General features: G+C 48.3%; 2 protein-coding genes across 2 annotated transcripts; both read left to right on the top strand.

Moving 5' to 3' along the window:
- Nucleotides 1-6876: 6876 nt before the first annotated feature.
- Nucleotides 6877-11892, top strand: LOC104363203 (keratin, type II cytoskeletal 5-like). Its single transcript, XM_009969620.3, has 9 exons — nucleotides 6877-7584; nucleotides 8613-8827; nucleotides 9363-9423; nucleotides 9620-9715; nucleotides 9964-10128; nucleotides 10347-10472; nucleotides 10719-10939; nucleotides 11222-11253; nucleotides 11364-11892. Exons 1-9 carry the CDS (start codon nucleotides 7081-7083, stop codon nucleotides 11558-11560), a joined length of 1617 nt encoding a protein of 538 aa, XP_009967922.2. The 5' UTR covers nucleotides 6877-7080; the 3' UTR covers nucleotides 11561-11892.
- A 3535-nt stretch (nucleotides 11893-15427) lies between these two features.
- LOC104363204 (keratin, type II cytoskeletal 5) lies at nucleotides 15428-19457 on the top strand. The gene is made up of 9 exons (XM_009969621.3): nucleotides 15428-16017; nucleotides 16449-16663; nucleotides 16965-17025; nucleotides 17146-17241; nucleotides 17514-17678; nucleotides 17918-18043; nucleotides 18437-18657; nucleotides 18910-18944; nucleotides 19050-19457. The coding sequence occupies exons 1-9, from the start codon at nucleotides 15523-15525 to the stop codon at nucleotides 19259-19261; spliced, it is 1626 nt and encodes a 541-aa protein (XP_009967923.3). The 5' UTR covers nucleotides 15428-15522; the 3' UTR covers nucleotides 19262-19457.
- Nucleotides 19458-20394: the final 937 nt, after the last annotated feature.

Genomic DNA, 20394 nt, shown 5'->3' on the forward strand with positions numbered 1-20394 from the left:
TCTGTTGCTGTTTGGCTTTTCTTCTCTGCTGATCTGGGTATCGAGGCGTGCTGTGCCACAGCTGCAGTGAGGGCTCTCCGTAGGCAGGTCATGAGAAAGGATCATTCCTGAGAAAACAAAACTCAGCTTTAGGGCTCAGGCTCTGGGACAGGCTGGGGAGGGTGGAAAGGAGGGTGGGATGGATGGAGAACTGAGGCACAGGGAAGAAAAGCTGCCTCAGGGCTGAGCGAAAAGCGGGGTGAATCCCACTGCAGTGGTTAACTGCAAAGCTGCCCTTTCTGCCTGTCACTGCAGGAGTGAGAAAGTGCAGGGAAGTGGGAAAAAGAAGGTGATTCCCAAAGGTTTAGCTGGAATTCCTGAGTTAGCACATCTGGGGCCTGGCTCAGCCTGGCCATTAGTTAATGCAAACAGCAGCAAATCCTACGGCAGAGGAGCCCGGCGCCGGCACCAGCAGAGCCTGGGACGGCAAGCACAGCGAGAATAGCATCAAACGGGGAGGGGAATGGAGCAGCCGAATATCGGCCCCACCAGAAAGAGCAATTGGAGGGAGGGCAGCACTAGCAAAGAGGGGTGAGCAGAGGGCAAAGCGCCCAATACCTGCACGCGCGGTGCTTGCACATCGAGGTTTCCCTAGCACACGCAAATATCTCACTAAATGTCCTGGCTGCTCCCCTGGAAGGGCTGTTTCGGGGCCTCAGATTCCTCTTCAAGGAACCTGGAGGTCTTCCAAGGTGCCCACAGCAGCCGGCCTCCCAGTTGCCACCCAGCCCTCCCCGGGGAGGTTTCAAAGAGCTGTCTGGATGGGGTGTCAGCCAGGCTCCCGCGCTGTTCCTGGGCTCCCTCCTGCGGCTCCGTGGGCACCCCCTGGCTCTTGCGCCCCGCGAGGCTGTAGGGGCAGGTGTGAAGCCTGGCAGCAGCGGTTGGGAAGCACAGTGCAAGGCAGGAACCCAGCCCCAAAGGTGGGAGCTGTAGCGTGAGCCGAGGGTGAGGAAAGGGGCCAGGGCAGGAGGGGAGCAGATGGAGAAGGGTCCAGAGCGCCCTGGGGACGCTGGTCCCAAAAGGAGATTGGTTGGTGTCCACCAGCCCGTCCCTCCTCCCCTGCAAACTCCAACTGGGGGTGCACCCAGGCAGGACCCCAGGGAGTGAGAGGAGGGGGGGTGAATCAGCCATGCCTGCGAGGCAAAAGCACCTCACGTGGGGCGTGCCGGAGCGCTCACCGCGAGGCAATACCTCCCAGCTCCCGAGGCAGGGGGGGCCCTGCACCCCCACCGTGCTGCACAGAGGCGTGCAAGCACCCCACAACCCGCCCGGCGTCCCCAGCAGGTGGGGACCCAGAGCAAGAGGAAGGCACCGTGGCACCCTGCGAGGGCCCGACACCCCGGCGGCGCCAGGGGGGGGGCTGGGGTGCAGCCCACAGCCAGCAGCCTCCCCGCCAACGCACGGGAAGGGGCGAGGAACGGATGGCTTTGGCAAGTCGGGGAGGCCGTTTGCACCAGAGGAGGTTTTGTGAAGGGCGAAGGGGTTGAGCTTCATTCATTTAACAGTTTGCATCAGTTTTCAAGCATCTGACCATGCTTCCTAGGCTCTTTCAAGGAAACAGAGAGAAGCTTGAAAAGTGGAGGCATTTGTAACAGGCAGGGCACCCAAACTGGGATACTGCTGCTAAACTATATTTTCTTGTGCTTTTTTCTTTTTTTTTTTTTTTTCTCCACTATTGAAAATGTCAAATATAAGCTTGTTTAGTTCTGTTTTTTTTTTAACAGAAGCGTGCAGAACGTTGCCGTGCCATCAGCCGCATCGATACGTGGGTCACCACCAGTGCTGAACCCTCCATGAAACTGGTTTGTGAGCCTGAGTGCCAAGCTCTCGCCCACCCCCGCAGCCCCCGGGCATCCCTGCAGCCCCCGTCAGTCTGGTGCCAGAGGCTGCTGTCGGGTCCTCCTCCCACGGTCCGAGGGCGAGGATGCTTCCAAGGCAAAAAAAAGCCCTGAGCAGCTATGGGTCTCTTTTCAGTTTCAACAGAAAGTGTTTTAAGCGCCCACCCGGGCAACTCTTCTGTGAGAAGGCAGACATCAGACGCAAAAAGTCAACATCTAGTTACCTTCTGATTTGCAGAGACCTGGAAAACTCATATATTCAAGTCAAACTTGACAAGTCATTTTATCTGGCAACTTAAACGTTAGATGGAATATTCATTTTAAATCAACATTTAATTTCAACATTTCCTATGGGAATGCTGTCCCTGGAATGCTGAAACATCTCCCCTAAACATGAAACTTCGCAGCTTTTTGACTCAAAAGCAGAATTTTCATCAAAGAAAACTGGTTTAATTTGCAAATGGTTTATGCAGCCTGCAAATGAAATGAGACACGAAATGGCTGCAGGGAAAGTAACACAGGACGCAGCAAAACCAGCAGCGGAACAATATTCCCAGCTACCATCTGCAAGGCATGTTCAGCCTGAGCGTTGCTATTTAAACAGGGCAGCACCATCCTGCTGCCCAGAGGAGCTGGAGACCGGAGTCCGGCTGCACGCGATGCCCAGCGCCGCGGGACGGCAGCGGGGACCTCCAGGCTCACGTGCAGTGCAATACAGGACTGCACGGGAAATAAACATGAGGCCCCATAAAATTGGTGCCCTGTGACTGGATACACCTTCCAGGACTCATGAATAATCCTTGTTTATCTTACTGGCTCTGAGCATAGCACTGTGCGGCTCCGGTTGGTTTTAATAGGGAGAAATTGAACTTCACGCACGTGCTGCGGCTCTTTGCAAAGGAACTTGAATCAGGAGCAGCACTCGGTGCGGGATGAAGCTGAGGGATGTGCCACGTGCAAGCACAGAGCTGACCTGAAATAATGGAACATTCCAGCACCACTGCTTCCAGGCCTTGGTCTTCTTTATCGAGGGACAAAATGCACCCTGGGGCCATGAGAAAGGACGAGATGCTACAGTGCTGCTGCAATAACCTTCAGTGTTGAAAGGTCTTGGGTTCCATGTGGAGCTGGGTGGAGATCACAGCCCCAGAAGCCCTACTCAGGGATTAAAGCTCAGAAAGCATGACAATGCAATTTGGGATTTTAGGTTTCTTCGGGTACCACCATCTAAGCACCAGTGCTGCATGCAGAATAGGATAAAGGAGGTATGAGCTGATACCCACGGAAGGTCAGAGACTCCTTCAAGATGCAACAAGCCACAGGGGGAAACAAGACCTCCCTGCTCTGCATAAAGCATCTGGCAACAACAGCAATAATGAAAGCAAAGTTATTCCAAAACCCTGAGCTGCATCAGTGTCTCTGTGCTAGCCCAGAAAACAATTATCTGGAGAAAGCAGGTCACACCTACACTTCAAAGTCATCTAGTAGTTATAGCTGACTGGCCTCCAGATACTGCTGGGAACAGGCTCAAAGGACTGCAACACCCATCACGGGGCAACACCTATGGGAAAGCTTCTGAGGAGTTCATCTTAATTCATCCCTTCGGGAAATGAGATTCACGGACACTCGCCTCCCGCTCAGGAGGTCTCTCAGGTGCCCGTCCCTGCACCACAGGGATGCTGCGAGTTGCGTGGTCCCCCGTGGAAAAAGCTCAGGGTGACCAGCAGGACTTCATTAACTTGGGATGAAATAGTAAATTACGGTCAAAATGAGTAGGGTTTGAATTTAGGTTAGCAGCCCAAGTTTAACCCAAAGGCTTTAATTTAAGCAATTAACCTAAATTACAGCCTTGACTTTACTGATAATTAAACTGAGATTAGGTAGCACAGGTGAACGAACCCCAGTTAGTGAGACATGCTCTTCTTTTACAAATATATGTCTTTTTGCAAACAAAACACACATAGGCACTTCTAAAAATTCAAGCCTTGTCTGAGGAAGGGCATCCATCGTCATCACAAGGCTTCCAAGGAGGATGCTGGAGAGGAGCAGCGATGCAGAGAGATGGAGAGAAGGTGATTAAAAGTTGTTGGAGGTATCCCCTGTTCACTGGCTGGGTACACAGAAAATTGTTCAAATTTCTCACTAAAGAGGCCAGAGTTGCCTTTATTGCCCTGATATAGTCAGAACTCACCTTCCTAATCTCAAAGGAGAGTTATTACCTTGATATCAGCACGATGCAAGAACCAAACTCAGCCAAGACTTTACTCCTAGGTTTATAGCATGGTGTAAAATAATCTCTTGCCTCTTGGTCTGGGACTTGCACCCGCTGCTGCCTGGCCCTCTGCTCAGCCTGGTAGGAAGAAGTGAGGAGGGGAAGTGAAGAAAAAGGCTTTGGAGCCTGCTCAACCTTGCAGACGGACTCTCCTTACGTCAGAGGGGGCTCTCACCCGACAGGACCTGCCCATACACAGTTCCCTTTGTTTGATTAGGAGGAAAGACTGTGGAGCAGCTTGAGTGAGCACAAGCATTATCCTCTGGTGGAGGAGAAAAGTCCCTATCAGAGCAAGCTATCTGCACCAGAGCAACAAATTCACTACATGCCTGGAGCTGCAGGGTGCACGGGAGACACTCCCCCAGGAGCTACCTGGAAACCCTGTGTTTCATCAACAGAGCAGGGTGGGGGCCCCCCTTGCCATCACCCCATACCCCAAACCTGTAGCTACAGCTCCTTGTGCTCACAGTTCTGCCTTTTGTAATTACCTCTCAAATTCCTTCCAGATGAGTGACAACCGCATCACCTCCACCCTAGTGCAAATGTGAAATGGAAAGAAATTAATTTCTTTTTATTTGGTTGGAGGAGCTGTATTATTACTATTATTAACAATGGACTCCAACGCAGTTGGCGTATTCTTTGGCCAAAAAAGACAAGTTTCATATGTAAAAGGAGCCTGAGGGGAAAAAGGAAAGTACTGACGCCTCACGCTGTTAGTAACCAAGGGTGGGTTTCAGCCTGGTTAACTCTGCACACCCTGAGTCAGCCATCTGGTCTACCCACGTAGTGCTAGTGAAGGTGGAAAGCCATCTGCAGGGGCCGCCCCGGCCACCTACCTCAGGCTGGGAGAATCTGCTGTTTGTTGGTGATCCCCACTGATTACACAGCAACACGGAAAAGCTCTCAGCTCATCACAGTGCCCTGAGATGGATAGCACCTGAGAGAGCCATTCCCAAAGGCATTTGAGAGGCATTTGAGAAGGCCGGCAACTTGCATCTGCCTCTGGATATCTTGCTATCTGGAATCAAGCACGCTGCGGGGGGTGGGAAATCAATCTCATGCGTTCAAGTCATGACACCTGTCAGTTGGTGGGCAAAACCCTAATGCTGATCAATAATCCACTGCCTTTTGGATGCAGACCTGTTGGCTGCAGTCCATTCACTTCCAGTTCCCATGGGTGGAAATGTGCAGACAGTCAGACCCAATGATACAGCCCCGCTGGGCAAAAATTGCAAGATTAAGCCCTTCCTTACAATAAAAGCTCAGACTTGTAATAGACACCAAAATAAACTAACAATTGCTATTTATTCCCCTCTTCATTTGGAAACTCAACTGCAAATGCAATCCATCTGAAAGAAAGCAGCTGGGGAAACAATGGGGACACCAAGTATTTCTGGGAGTTTCCTTTACCCAGATACCTTGCAGGACAGGGGCAGATGGAGGCACAACACCCCTCCGCCGTGGTGGTTCATCGATATTACATTATCCCTGTACTGCAGCCAGCAGCTGCTCGGACTCGCGGACAACATGAGAGGAAGCTGTTCAGGGGGGATGCGTCTGCAAGTTCACCCTCTTATAAAAATTATGCATGAATCATCTTTTCTTGAACAACCTGAAACACGATGAGGGCCAGAAACACTTGCTGTCCATTAAAATGAAATATTTTTCACATTTTTCTATTTGACTTGTTACTCAAACTGCTTGCCATGCTAAATGCAAAGCAAAGGGCTGTGTTGGTACCCGCGGCTGAGAGAGATCCAGGATGCCCTACCGTGTCCAGATTGCTGTGGATCTGGACAGAGGGAATCCTGTAGAGCACTTTCCTCGTGAATTCAAGCAGGCAGGATCGCAATTTTTCAGTGTGTAGTGCTGAAAGAGCTGATTAAATCTTTGGGAAACTATGTTGTGTTTATAAACTGCGAGTTGGGAACAGCCCCGGAGCACTCCATTTCCATAGAGCCAGCGGATTCAAAGCAGTTCCCATTCCCACAATCTTTCCTCCTGTTTTTCCTTTTCTTCTTCTTTTTTTTTTTTTGTTTTGTTTACTTGTTTCCTGCTAAAATACTGAAGTCCAAATCTTCAAAGCTGAGGTACTAGCACAACTGTTTGTGATAGAGCTCAGTGGCAGCTGTCAAAATCCACACATGAACAAAAGACCTCATCAAAACATTTCATTTTCATTCCTTTTTTTTTTTTTTTTTTAGCGACAGAAGAATAAGTCTGAAGAAGCAGGATCTTCAGAAGAGATCAGCTCGGGAAGCTGAGCCTCTATAGGGATGGAAGCAAAGTTATTTCTGCAGTTACATTGTGGTCGCACAGAAGGGACCATGCAGTACATACCACAAACCCCCAGGATAGAACAATTTACTGCAGGGCTTGCTGTAAACCACTGCTCTGCCCGACACAGACCCCTTTCCTAAAAGACGAGGGACTATAGCTTTTCAAAGCCCTGCCTGTGAACAGAAAAGGGGTGAAAGCAATCCCGAGGGATGAAGTTTTCAAATGAGAGAGGCGTTGAGTGACAGGCGTTCTGAACGGTGTTTTCCTCCCTGTGCCCAAGGTGACTCATTGCAACTTTCAAACGCTTTGATATGGCGAAGAGTCTGGCTGTCTACAAAGAGGGCAGAAGGCGACAGTTATTCCCAAACAATACCACTGTTGCTCAGAACCTGGCTATATTATTTCAGAAGGGCGTGTGTGCGGAGTGAGTTCACTCTCCAGAATGCTGTTGGACATGCCAAGCCTAATTAATCAGAAAGATGATCCACCTCATCAAACCCATCCCAGTCTCATACATGCATAAAAGGGCTCTCCTGAGCCCGTGGAGAGCACAGGTTCATCTTTCTCCTTTTCCTCCTACTCCTTGCTCCAGGCCAGCACCTTTGCTCCTTTATTCTTGCTGTAGCATCCATCCCAGTCCAAACCCCAGCAATGTCTCGCCAGTCCACCGTGAGGATCCAGAGGGGGAGAAGTGGCTTCAGCGCTGCTTCAGCCGTCGTCCCAAACACCTGCCGCACCAGCTTCAGCTCGTGCTCTGTCAGCCGGGTCGGAAACTGCAATGCTGGCAGCGGGTTTGCTAGGGTTGGTGGTGGCTTTGGAAGCAAAAGCCTCTACAATGTTGGTGGATGCAAGAGGATCTCTGTGGCTGGAAGGGGCGGTAGCTTCTATGGATCTGCAGGTTTTGGTGGTGGCGCTGGTAGCGTGTACGGTGGTGGCTTTGGCATGCCAGCTAACCTTGGCTATGGATATGGTGCCTTTGGTGGTGGCATGGGTGGCCCTGGATTCCCAGCTGGGGGCATCCATGAAGTCTCCATCAACCAGAGTCTTCTGAAACCTCTCAACTTGGAGATTGACCCCAGCATCCAAAGGATCCGAAAGGAGGAGAAGGAACAAATCAAAACCCTCAACAACAAATTTGCCTCCTTCATTGACAAGGTGAGACAGAGCTTCCCTAAATGTCTTCTCCTGATTTATCTGACGGGGACTCTTTTCTTAGCTGCTTTATGAGCACATAAGCTGATTGTGAAGGAATAGAAGTAAGGAATGAGAGTGGAAGATGCCCAGTCCCTGGAAGCTCTAGGGAATGGTACCTGCTACCTAGTGGCTGCTGTGAATTAATCATCCAGTATTCAAGGTCATCCTCGTTTGCTGCTTGACATCTCATACCAGTAGAGAAAGAAAACTCTAGAAGACAATCCCATCCTTCTGGATATGTTGGGCTCTCTCTGTTGAGCATTATAGGAGCCTTAATAACAGTTTTTAAGATGGTTAAAGTGAGATGTAAGCAACCCATCTAAAATGACCAAGAAAGGAATCACATGAATCGGCTCTAGGTAGAAGTAAGCTTCTCATTGCCTGAATTGCCTCAAAGGCATTTAAAGTCTTCACTGCGACAGTACCAGCACGTTTGGACTGTTAGTTCAAAATAGCAAAATCTGATCCGATGCTGTCTGTCCACTTCATTTCCTTGTTAACTCTATTAGGTGCACAAAAGCATCCACCTGATTTCTGCTCTGGTTGAGCAGCTCCTCTTTGGTTTCAAGGAAAATGCTACATTATTTTGGAGCTTTTGTGGGGTGGGGGAGCTATACGGAGGGGAAGGAGAAATGGCACTTCACTACCGTTTTCATAACAACAGTGTAAACCCTGTTTAGCTCCTTACCTGATTTTGCATGCACTCTTCACACAAAATGCATGCAGCTTGTCTTGATTTAGCAAAGCAATGAAGGGGAAGCCTGGTGTAAGAAAATCAGCAGTTATTCCAGAGTTTGCTTGCAATACTGAGCATGGTCCCTGCAAACAAACAGCAAATTCCTTCTTACACCAGATGAGAATTTGCCCATAAAAACCGGCTGGAAAGAGTACTTCACTGCCTCAGCTAGTACTGAGATCCCGCATCTGCAAGGAAAGCTCTTCACAATCTCTGTTCTTTCAAAATATCTTCAGGATATTTCTGCTTGCAGGTCCGATTCCTTGAGCAACAAAATAAAGTGCTGGAAACCAAGTGGAGCCTGCTTCAGGAGCAGGGGGTGAAAACAGTTAGGAACAACTTGGAGCCACTTTTTGAGACTTACATCAACAACCTCCGGATGCAGCTGAACAGTTTGCTGAGTGACAAGGGAAGGCTGGAAGGAGAGCTGGTCAACACACAGTACCTGGTTGAGGACTTCAAGAAGAAGTAAGTCTATTGATCTAGTGGTCTACTCACCTGGGTGGGTGCAGCTTTTCTCCATTCAATATCCTTAAGCCAACTGAGGGATCCAGGAATTCCCGACAGTGAAGGTTGTGACATTTTCTCAAGATAAACAGTAACGGAGTAACAGATCCGAATACACAAACATTTAGGGAATAATTTAGAATATGATCAAAGACTTATTAACTAAATTACCCACTGAGAAAAAAAAAATTACACAGTAGGTCTGAGAGTTTCAGGACAGCACGCTTAATTTGCTTAAGACAGGTAGAAGGAGTATGACTAATGACCAGAAATAGCGAAAAAAAAAAAAAAATAATAGATTCTTTAAAATTATTATGATGTACTTGTTTTAACTAGTTTAGCCTAGGAACATGCTCATGGTCTCTTATTCAGATGCTCTGTAGGAGAAAAGAACATTGTATGCAAAATGCTCTTAAGGAAGTTCATTCCAGCAAACCAAAATCACACCGGTCTGTTACTTGCCTAAACAAATGCTCCTTCTGCTTCCCTCCATTAGGTATGAAGATGAAATCAACAGGCGTACAGTTGCAGAGAATGAATTTGTGACACTCAAGAAGGTGAGAGCAAATTACAAAATACCATCTGATGGCTATTTGTAGAGCTCTAATCACCTGTTAATTCACAAATCCACCCATTCATATTCCAAAAGCTTTTTTTACGGTTTCTTCCCTGGACAGTTATTGCAGAGATATGCAAGCTCTTGACTTGCTAATTAGAGTTTAAAACACATTACCTAAATCTCTCGTCCTCCAGGATGTAGATGCTGCCTATATGAACAAGGTGGAACTACAAGCCAAGGTAGATGCGCTGACTGAAGAAATTAATTTCCTGAGAGCCCTCTATGAAGCAGTGAGTACAACCACCTCCCAAGACATTTCATCCCTCAGTTAAGATCTTTGCTCCTTCCTTTCCTCTGGAAGCCTGTAATTTCTTCCCCCAGGAGATGCTAAATCCTTTACCTCTTTAGAGTTATACCAACCGTCTTAGCTGTTTAGATAACAATCTCTGGCCTCTCCCAGGTCTGCACGCTCATCTGAAAGGATGAAAAGGCATCTCCCCAGTGAATTACCTTACCTAATCCCCTGTGCACTTCGCAGGAGCTGTCTCAGATGCAGACCCAGATCTCCGACACTTCTGTCGTTCTCACCATGGACAACAACCGGAACCTGGACCTGGACAGCATCATCTCAGAGGTCAAAGCGCAGTACGAGGACATCGCCAACAGAAGCCGGGCTGAAGCAGAGTCCTGGTACCAAACCAAGGTGAAGAAACTGGGAGTTTCCGTGCTGTTATCTTCATGTCTTGTCTTGAACAGATAAAGACCACGTCTTCCAAGAACATCTTCTCAAACACTGTATCTTGCACAGCAGCACTCCAGCTGCTAGTCTGGGCTTGAGGAGGGACCCATGCTTTCAGGCGCCTGGGTTACTCCAAACCCGATGGATTTTACCTTGGGTGATTGTTCCTCTCTCTGTGACAGTATGAAGAGCTGCAGGCTACCGCAGGCAGGCACGGGGACGACCTCCGTAACACCAAGCAGGAGATCTCCGAGCTCAACCGCCACGTCCAGCGGCTGCGGTCTGAGATCGACAGCGTGAAGAAACAGGTAAAAAGCAGGAAACCCCACACTTTTAACCAGTTTACCCCCTGGCTTGCAAGGGAAAGGAAGGAAAATATCAGAAGCAACCTTGGCAAGTTCTGCTCAGCTTGATCCTTTTTCTCTCAAAAGAAGAACTGCCACTGAAAATGGTTACGCTGATGGTGCTGGAATAAAACCTCGTGATTTCAGGGTAGATAAAGAACAAGTCTAGGTCTTGTATGGGGAATTTGACTGGGGGTTTCTCTTCTATAGTGCACCAATCTGAAAGCGGCCATTGCAGACGCTGAGGAACGTGGGGAGCTGGCCCTCAAAGACGCCAAAGCCAAGCTGGCCGAGCTGGAGGATGCTCTGCAGCAGGCCAAGGCTGACCTGGCCCGGCAGCTCCGCGAGTACCAGGAGCTCATGAACGTCAAGCTGGCCCTGGACATCGAGATCGCGACCTACAGGAAGCTGCTGGAGGGCGAGGAGTGCAGGTGGGTGGGAAACACAATCCTTCTAGTCCTGTTGTTGGAGGAGCAAAGCAATGCAAGGGCTGGAGATGCTCAGAATTTCTGAAATGTTAAAATGGGCATTAGGGATGGGGAGGGGGGAACACTGTCCTAGCTAATGGAAATAACATTACCGGAAGCTTCCCTGAATTGCGTTGAGTTATTATTTTTCTCCCCAAAGGTCTCTAGGAAATGTGCCCTATTTTTTCTCCCCACTATCAGCAGACTTCTTATCCTCTTACCTTGTTGTGTTCTGTCCCCTAACAGGCTGGCTGGAGATGGTGTCCCAGTGAATATTTGTAAGTGTCTCAAATATATCTCATTATCTTATTTAAGTGTCATCAGTGTCTCTCTGCACCAAGAAGCAATGGCCAGAGAAACTGAAAGCTTTTTCTTCTCCTTCTTGCAGCCGTGACCAGAACAACTGTGGGAACGGGATACGGAGGAGGAAGCAACCTCAGCATGGGAGGGGGAATCTGCAATATGGGGAACAGCTTCAGCTGTGGAAGCGGTCCTGGGGTTAGCAGCACCACCCTCGGAGCCGGCAGCAGCTCCAGTGTGAAGTTCGTCTCAACCTCCTCCACCAGAAGAAGTTACAGAAGCTAAATGTTTCCTTTCAGACCCCTTCACTTGGCAGAAACCCCCTCAGCACTGGTCCTTTACTAAAGCATAGTTGGGGTCAACAGAACGAGGGCCACCTAAACCCTTTGTCTTGTCACACAGGAGCCTCACTTTAGGAACTCTCTCTCAGCTGTGTTGTCTAGCGCGTGTTGTGTAGGGCTCTGCTATTGAACATGAGTCCAACTGTTTTAAATTTGCAACTTGCTTGTTACAGCTCAGCATTTTTTGGCCGGATTTTGTATATAAAATGTGTCCCATGACTGTTTGTCTCTCTTCACTTTCTGGTGTTTGTCTAATAAAAATGCATACGTAATTTATTCTATTTTGTGGACCTTTTAATTAAAGACACGGAACGGCAAATGCAAATGCAGATAACAAGCACTTTTCCTAGGGCCCTGCCCAGTTAAAGGCTCAGATTTTTGCTCGTCATTCGTATTTCCTGAATCTCTCCATTAGCAGCCAAAACACACAGGCACAGCGTAGCACCAGAGGGAGGTTTGCCATTGATTTCAATGTTCTCCCCACTGTGCAAGTAAAACACCTGGAAGCTAAACACAGGGCACGCCAAGGCAAGAGTCGGGCACAGGGGAAAAGGTCTAAGATTCATTTACTAAGCAGCTTTCAGCCAATACAACATCCAACAGCCTAGCTCCCAGGGGGCACAAAGGGCAGTGCCAAGTGTGTGATGTACCTGCATAAACTTCTAACAATAGGGAACTAATTACTAGGGGAGTCAGAGCACTCACCCGCAAGCATATCAGTCCATCTCAAAACCCCTTTTGCTGTGAGCTGTCTCACCTAAGCGTAGGTGCCAGCAGTGCAAACATCTGACGGAGCAGGTTGCAAATGCTCCCTTTCTGTCCAGAGCATCGGCCACACTGGTTTAGGTGCTTATCTTCAGTCTTGATGCTGATGATCCCCATCCTTTGACTATCAGCAGGTGGAGGATATGGTCCATATGCATTCACATGCTACATTTAATTAGATGTCGCTCATGCAATAGCTATCAAAAGTATCCAAGAATGGGATACCGGTTGGAAAGTGAAAACCACCAAGACCCAATGTTTCCTCACATTTCTAGAGTACACCGGAGACAAGATCTTGTTCTGAGAAGGTGGAGAAAAAGCAGAGGAGGTGTAACAATTCTAGATGTGCTTCTGACTAATCGGGAGAAATTAATTGAGAAGTAAATGCAGGGCATGGTCTGGGTGAAAGCTACAGAGTAACAGAGCTCATTGCTGGAAGATTAACTGAACAAACAAATGTGATTAGAAAAAAGGTCCCAACCCTTACTCCATGTATTTCAGTAAGTTCAAGTAGTGGGTAGAGAAGTCCTCTTAGGAAAATACTCAAAGAGATGGGCAAATAAACAGGAATTGGAAGTGCCTGAATGATAGACTGTATTCAGGTTTTCCTTAGAGACCAGCAGTTTCCCATGATTTCCTAGGATCCTCTGAACTCTGCGTGTTCCTCTCGGTATCCCTCTGGAAATCTCCTTCCCCAAAACTCACAGGATCGGTTATGGGTGTGCTGCAGCTCTCCACTCCTGCTCCACCACCTCTCCCTGCTGAATACTCACAGCAGCTTCCTGGGAAGGAGCAATGTCCTCACCCTGAACAGCAGCCTGGGCAAGGTCAAGCAATGGTCTTCCTCACTGCTGTCCAAACACTCCCTAACAAAGAGGATGCAACGTATACAGCCAACGGGCACATCAGACGGATGCCATCCATTGCATCAACACCTGGGTCATATCACAGAGATTATGAAGCCCTTCATCCAGCACAGGAAAGGCTGGAGCCAGAATATTTGTTCTCCCAGGGCATCCCTTTTTAAGCAAGATACAAAACCGCCCTGGCAAAGGTTTGCATCTCCGGGTACATGACCCATGTACAGCTGTCCTTGCTCCAGAGCAGGGTTCTGGTCACCATGTACGTAAACTTCTGCATCCAGTCCCGCTGGACAAGATAAGCAGACACAGTGATGACCTGGGGTTTATATTTCAGTGGGAGAGGACAGCCCTTGTTAACTCTAGCACAGCCCAGATTAAAATGTTAGTCATAATAAAACGAATGGTGCTTGCACTCAGGGGCTTCAATTTGCAATGCACGGAGGGAACTGATTGCTAATTGCTACCCATAACGTTTTTAGAGAGTTCTTTAGGACAGATGGTCAGTAGCTTAGTCACCGAAGCTTTGCTCTCTTAAATACTGCTGCTTGTTGTAACGCACAGTAGCTGAAACACTCCCAGAACAGTTATTTTAGCTTTGTTCTAGGGTGTGTAATGGAAACATTAGACTACTAGAGAGGAAAATAGAAAATTAAAAAAAAACAAAACAAAACAAAACAAAAAAAACACCCAACCATGGCTGAAAGGCAAAGAGACGTGACGAGCAAGTTCCCCTCCTGGGACCTCCTGGTCAAACTCACCTGACTGCCCAGCACCCACATGTGAAATGGCAAGTGCAAGCGCGCATTTGAAAGATGCATCTGCAAAGACCTGCTCCTTCCCCTGGTGCCGGCACGCGTCTTTCCAATGGCTGCGGAAAGCTATGACTTCCCAGCAAACACTCTGCAGGTGGGCTGCTACCTCCTCTGATGAGTTCAGCTTGGGCATGGGCATCCGCAAGAGAGACCTCCCTGGGCAAACCCAAAGGGCTGCAGGGTCCCAGAGAAGCATGTGCCTCCCCGGGCGCCCAGACAAGGCACTGGGTGCGACTTTCGAGCATGTTGCCTGCTCTAGGATAAGTGCCAGGTGCACAGTGCTACCACACAGCGTGCACGGGGCGAGTCAAGACACCATGTGTCTTTCACTACAGAAATGCACTATTTGACTTTTCCTGGGTGCTACGCGGAATAAGAGCAAAGGGAGTTGTCTGTGAACAATGCCTTAAGCCCAGATCCCAACGAATTTCCTTGTGAGTAAGAGATAGCAGAGGGGGAAGACAACAGACATGGAGAGGGCAGCCTGGGAACAGGCTTCACACCATGTGGAGACAAAGTCACCCCGTGAGTCAGGAAACAGCTCAAAAATCTGTAAAGGTGAAGCCCTGAGAAATTGCCAACTCAGGTTTCGTGTCGTCACAGACAACAGTAACTCCCTCCCAGGTCATATTCTGATACCTCACCATTTGTTGTCAGTCTGAACCAGGATGAAACGTAGACACTTTTTGCAGAAAGAAAAGGTCTGAAAATACCATTCATAAAATTACCTTCTATGTCCTTCCCACTCCCCCAGATGGTTTTTGATAGCTGATGGTCCAAGACTCCCACTAATGGGAAAACCACCCTGGCTTTCCCTCCATCACCTCTTTCTCCCTTCTGTATCAGTTCTGGTCCAAATCACTCTTGTCTGGGCATGAGAACAAGAGTCCAGATTTTCCAGCAAGTCGGGGCCTGAGGTGTTAATGCCCCACTGGAGTTTACTCAAAACCACAGTAGCAGGAAAACACAGACCCGCAATAACAGATTTCTCAGACCTCAGACCACTGCACTGTGAAATAACGTGCCTTTACGCAACAGGATTGATTCACCCATGAAATAGAGATGAGCGAGCGCTTGCCCAACAAGGGGAACCATCTATTGCAGAGGTGAAAGGAGGGAGTGAGAAAGAGGTGGCTGTGAACAAGAGTTGAGCAGGCAGTATTTAGTGTTTTCTCAGATATTTCGACAGTCAGATCATGACTGTCACAAAAAAATGCAACTCCTGCACTTTGTGAGTGCTTCATAGGTGCTTGTGCTCACGGTGGACTCACTGTCCGCTTTGCTGCTGGGTGTGCCGAGCCCAGTTAATCAGTAAGATGAGCACCACACCAGACCCATCCCCAGCTAGTTAGAGTATAAAAGGGCCAGTCCCAGCCTGGGGGAGCACAGCTTCACCTTGCTGCCTTCATCCCCTTCCTCGCTGCTTTATTCCTTCTGCCGCTCTCACCCTGCTCACGTCAGCTGCCATGTCTCGCCAGTGTGCTGCAAGGAACCAGAGCAAAACTGGCTTCAGTGCTGCTTCTGCCTTCATCCCAAACACCAGCAGCACCAGCTTCTGCTTACGTTCTGCATCCCAAGGTGGAAGCTGCAGTACCGCCCCTGGGTATGGAAGATTTGCTGGAGGTTTTGGAAGCAGGAGCCTTTACAGTCTTGGTGGATGCAAGAGGATCTCCGTAGCTGGAAGAGGTGGTAGCTTCTATGGACCTGCAGGTTTTGGTGCTGGCACTGGGATCTCCTGCGGTTTTGGTGGTGCACTTGGTGGTGCCTTTGGGTTTGGTGGTGGCATGGGTGGCCCTGGATTCCCTGCTCTCCCAGCTGGGGGCATCCATGAAGTCTCAGTCAACCAGAGCCTTCTGAAACCTCTCAACCTGGAGATTGACCCCAACATCCAGAGTATCCGTAAGGATGAGAAGGATCAGATTCAAACCCTCAACAATAAATTTGCCTCCTTCATTGACAAGGTGAGACATAAGATTTCTCAGTTATGCTGTGCTGATTTTTCAGTGGGGAAGCACAGACAAGGGCAAGTTATAACTTTCTCAGCAATTTTGCTGCTCTTGTACTGTCATTTCTAAGCAGCAGCCTGGGAATAAAACCTGAGGGGTTCCAGCTTTGAGACCATTCAACCCTTGCATTAATGCTGAGATGAGACCAGCCATCGGGGAAAATGGTGATATAGGATATAAGGAAGCAGAGTTTGCAAAGAGAGCAGGAATGTTAACATCAGATGTGCAATGCTTGTTTGCTTGCTTGCTTGTACAAATTGTCAGTTGTTCCCCAAGGGCTGAGAGCTCCCACCTTTCAGCTAGTCAATCCCTGCAGGACTGTACCTTGCCTCTCTAGGGAAAGCCATCCTAAAATCGCTGTTTCTGAAACATCTTTCTCTATCCAGGTCCGATTCCTTGAACAACAAAATAAGGTCCTGGAGACCAAGTGGGCCCTTCTGCAAGAACAGGGGAACAAACCAGTCAGAAATAACATTGAGCCCCTCTTCGAGACCTACATCAACAACCTCAGGAGACAGCTGAACAGCTTGCTGACAGACAAGGAGAACTTGGGAGGGGAGCTGAACAAGGTGCAAGGCCTTGCTGAGGACTTCAAGAACAAGTAAGTCTGTCTATCTGCTGTCTGCAACAGATGCCAGCTCTCTGTTGCATCCCTGCAATCAAACAAGGAAAGAAGGTCTTTTTGCTGATATAATCTTCTGAATAAGGCCCAAGTCAGGCTTCATATGAGATGTATTCAGCCTCACTTCCCCATGGCTGGAAGTCACAGGCAGAAAATTATAGGGCTAAGAGACCAAGGGACATACATATGTACATAAAAAAAAAAAAATAAGAGGCTAGTCCTGAAAATATGAAATAACTTTTGGACAAGCCTAGACCAACCCTCCATTTCCATCCCACAGATATGAAGAGGAGATCAACAAGCGTACAGCTGTTGAGAATGAATTTGTGATCCTGAAGAAGGTGGGTGCATGTACGCTGTGCCTCCCAGCCCTGGTCCAGCATAGCAAGAAACGCGTTCTCCAACTTTTCCTCTGTTTCTCCAAAAAACACTTCATTTTTGTAATGTGTTTCCTGTTCTAGGAGGTGGATGCTGCCTACATGAACAAGACAGAGCTGCAAGCCAGGCTGGACTCCCTTATGGAGGAAATAGATTTCCTCAGAGCCCTCTATGAAGCTGTAAGCACTGGCATTTACACCCTTCTCCCAGTTTCCAATGTCTTTGCCTTCCTTTCTCACTTCAGAGGCTCAGGACTGATTATTTTCTCCTCTTTTGTACTAAATAATTCCATGCTTTTTCCACTTCACCTGCTGTCTTAATTCTGCCTGAAACCATCTTGGAAAAATCACTGTCCATCCAGATCTACCCTCTAACTTGGGAGGTTTCCTCCCTCTGAGAAACATTAATTTCTCACACCTGTGACTCACCGAAATACCCACTGCTTTTGCAGGAGCTGTCTCAGATGCAGACCCAGATCTCCGACACCTCAGTCATCCTGACCATGGACAACAACCGCAGCCTGGACATGGATGGGATCATCGCGGAGGTCAAAGCGCAGTACGAGGACATCGCCAACCGGAGCCGGGCAGAGGCCGAGTCCTGGTACCAGTCCAGGGTGAGTGCCTAGGGAGGCTTCTGCAATGGGAAAACCGCACTCCATCCCCCAATTTCCCACGAGGAGGTTGGTCCCAGTGTGATTTTTATAACACAGGATGTCTATAAAGTTCGGAAGTGCTAATTTGGGATTGAGAATACAGGCATACTTCTGAGTGCCAACACCCACGTACCCGCATCCTGCTTGGCTCTAAAACCAATATATTTCACCTTGACTAGTTGTTCCTCTCTCTGTGACAGTATGAAGAGTTGCAGGCTACCGCAGGCAGGCACGGGGACGACCTCCGTCACACCAAGCAGGAGATCTCCGAGCTCAACCGCCACGTCCAGCGGCTGCGGTCTGAGATCGACAGCGTGAAGAAACAGGTAAAGGGCAGCGTAAAGGCGTAAGACTAAGCTCTTGCTGTGGCCTAACCTCTTGGTTGTCCAGCCAACTCCAGGGAACAAAAATAAATGCATCTCAGTGAGTCCTGCTGGATCAGGAATGAATGTGACAGCATTTATTTCAGTGCAGTCACACCACCAAGAGTAACTTAATGCAATATTAGTGAACCAAAGGTGATGTTAATAAGTGCAGAGTTAGATTAAATCCAGTTGTGACCTGGCTCAGAACATGGATCAATTCAGTGACCGTTAAGATCACACCTATAGATGTTAACCCAAAGTCTTCTGCACCTAGACCAGGAGTCATGACCTCAGGGTACAAAGAACTTGTCTATGCTCTAGAAAAGGAATGCAACCACTATTTTTCCTCCACAGTGCGCCAGCTTGCAGACAGCTATTGCAGATACCGAGCAGCGCGGGGAGCTGGCTCTCAAGGATGCCAGGGCAAAACTGGCCGAGCTGGAGGCAGCTCTGCAGAAAGCCAAGGCTGACCTGGCCCGGCAGCTCCGCGAGTACCAGGAGCTCATGAACGTCAAGCTGGCCCTGGACATCGAGATCGCGACCTACAGGAAGCTGCTGGAGGGCGAGGAGTGCAGGTGGGGGCAATTTTATATCCCAATTTCCAGAAGTGCAGCAGAGTCATAGACCCGTGTTGGGTTTAGACTTCCCACACTCAGAAAACCTGAAACCTGTTTAAAGGCAAACAGTTGTCCAGGAATATGGTAGCCCTTTGCACAAACTTTCCAACTTCCACCAAAAATATTCCAGAAAATTTTCCTGCCTTTTTCAACCAGCTCCAGTCATGGATTCCCCTTGAATTCTTACTGGTTCATTTTGCTCCCTAACAGGCTCTCTGGAGAAGGTGCCAGCACGGTGAATATCTGTAAGTAACTTTTAAGGATAGTTTGCCAACTTTTACATTTGTCTCCCTGCCACTCAGAGCCCACTGTTTGTGGATGCCACTAAAGAGGGTGTTTTCCTCTTGCAGCTGTGACCAGAACCCCTGCAGGAACGGGATATGGAAGTGGAAACTGTCTCAGCTTCGGAGGCAGCAGTGGTGTCGGAGGAGAGATCTGTGCTGGAGGAATGGGCTTCAGCTCTGGAAGCGGACAAGGCACAGCCGGGTCATGCATGGTTGGTGGAAGCAGTTCCAGCATGAAGTATGTCTCCACCACCTCTTCAACCAAGAGATGCTATTAAAGTCAGACATCAGCACTGTTAGCTAGCGTGTGCCAAGTTTCCTCTCATACTGTGTTCAATCCTTACCCTGCTACTTGCAAAAGATTTGGAAGTCAAAGCTGTCTGTCCTTATTTATATAAAACTTGTCATCTTCCTGTTTGTTCTTTTACTCTTTGAAAAATTAGTGTTTGTCTAATAAAAGGCACGTGAAATTAATTCTGTTGCATCCTCCTTTTAATTCCAATTACTTCACAGGACCTTGTGGAAAAGAGCGGCTGACAGCAGAGTAGAGCTGAAGCTAAACCAAAGTCGTGTGCACAAGAGCTGAGACCTTTTCTTCCTTCACACTCACTGCAACTCCTTGGACACCTCTTATATCCAACAGGAACAGAGCAGCTGGATGTTCCGTTCCCACTGTGTGATCAAAGTTTTTTAGCATCAGTATCTTCCACAGGACAGGGGAACATCTACTCTTCCTAGCAGGCACTAGAGAAAACATCCTTCTATCTTAATTTCTACATTATGGCATCTCAGCATTTTCATGCCACCTTGATTGTGCACAAACCCCTGTAATCTTTCAAGGTTTTATGTGATGAGTCATGTAGGGATATAAATCTAGTTTTTCCCAGGAAAGCAAGTACTTCAGCTCATGCTGTTCTGTACATGCACTAGCTGCAGGGGCTAATAAAATGTCGTCACTGCCATTATCATAATTAGAAAATGAAAAGACCCATTAGACCCCCAAACTCACCCTCTTTGGGAAGAATAATGTCCCAGACGCAGGCTGTGAGACAGTTAAAGACCCTGAGGGTAAGGAAGGTTTGGTTCCCCTTCTCTGATCTCCCTGAATAGTAGTAACAAGAGACAAACTACAAAAGCACCAAATATCATATTAAGAAAAAAAAAAAACGTGCTGAGATTACCCCAGCAGATTGTGCTGGTTCGGTCTCTGACACAACTCTGCCGAGTGACTAAAACACTGGAGGTAAATGTGATGCACATTAAGTGCATGCTGACTCCTAGCCTAAAGAGAAGGTGATATAATAAACCCCAGCTTTTCATTAATCCTCTAGACCTAAACACAATAACACACTACTGGAAAGGAAATGGCTTGTCCTCTTCAATGCCTCCTCATCTTTCTCTGGCATCTCTG

This window comes from Tyto alba, unplaced genomic scaffold, assembly GCF_018691265.1.
Source record: "Tyto alba isolate M040663 unplaced genomic scaffold, T.alba_DEE_v4.0 Super-Scaffold_23, whole genome shotgun sequence".
Taxonomy (NCBI): Eukaryota; Metazoa; Chordata; class Aves; order Strigiformes; family Tytonidae; genus Tyto; species Tyto alba.

Excerpts from the sequence above, each read along its gene's own strand:
- LOC104363203 (XM_009969620.3), top strand. The coding sequence starts at position 7,081 with ATGTCTCGCCAGTCCACCGTGAGGATCCAGAGGGGGAGAAGTGGCTTC. Across the intron at positions 9,424-9,619 it reads AATTTGTGACACTCAAGAAG|GATGTAGATGCTGCCTATAT; the intron begins GTGAGAGCAAAT and ends CTCGTCCTCCAG. Across the intron at positions 10,940-11,221 it reads CTGGAGGGCGAGGAGTGCAG|GCTGGCTGGAGATGGTGTCC; the intron begins GTGGGTGGGAAA and ends GTCCCCTAACAG.
- LOC104363204 (XM_009969621.3), top strand. The coding sequence starts at position 15,523 with ATGTCTCGCCAGTGTGCTGCAAGGAACCAGAGCAAAACTGGCTTCAGT. Across the intron at positions 17,242-17,513 it reads TCAGAGCCCTCTATGAAGCT|GAGCTGTCTCAGATGCAGAC; the intron begins GTAAGCACTGGC and ends CTGCTTTTGCAG. Across the intron at positions 17,679-17,917 it reads AGTCCTGGTACCAGTCCAGG|TATGAAGAGTTGCAGGCTAC; the intron begins GTGAGTGCCTAG and ends TCTCTGTGACAG.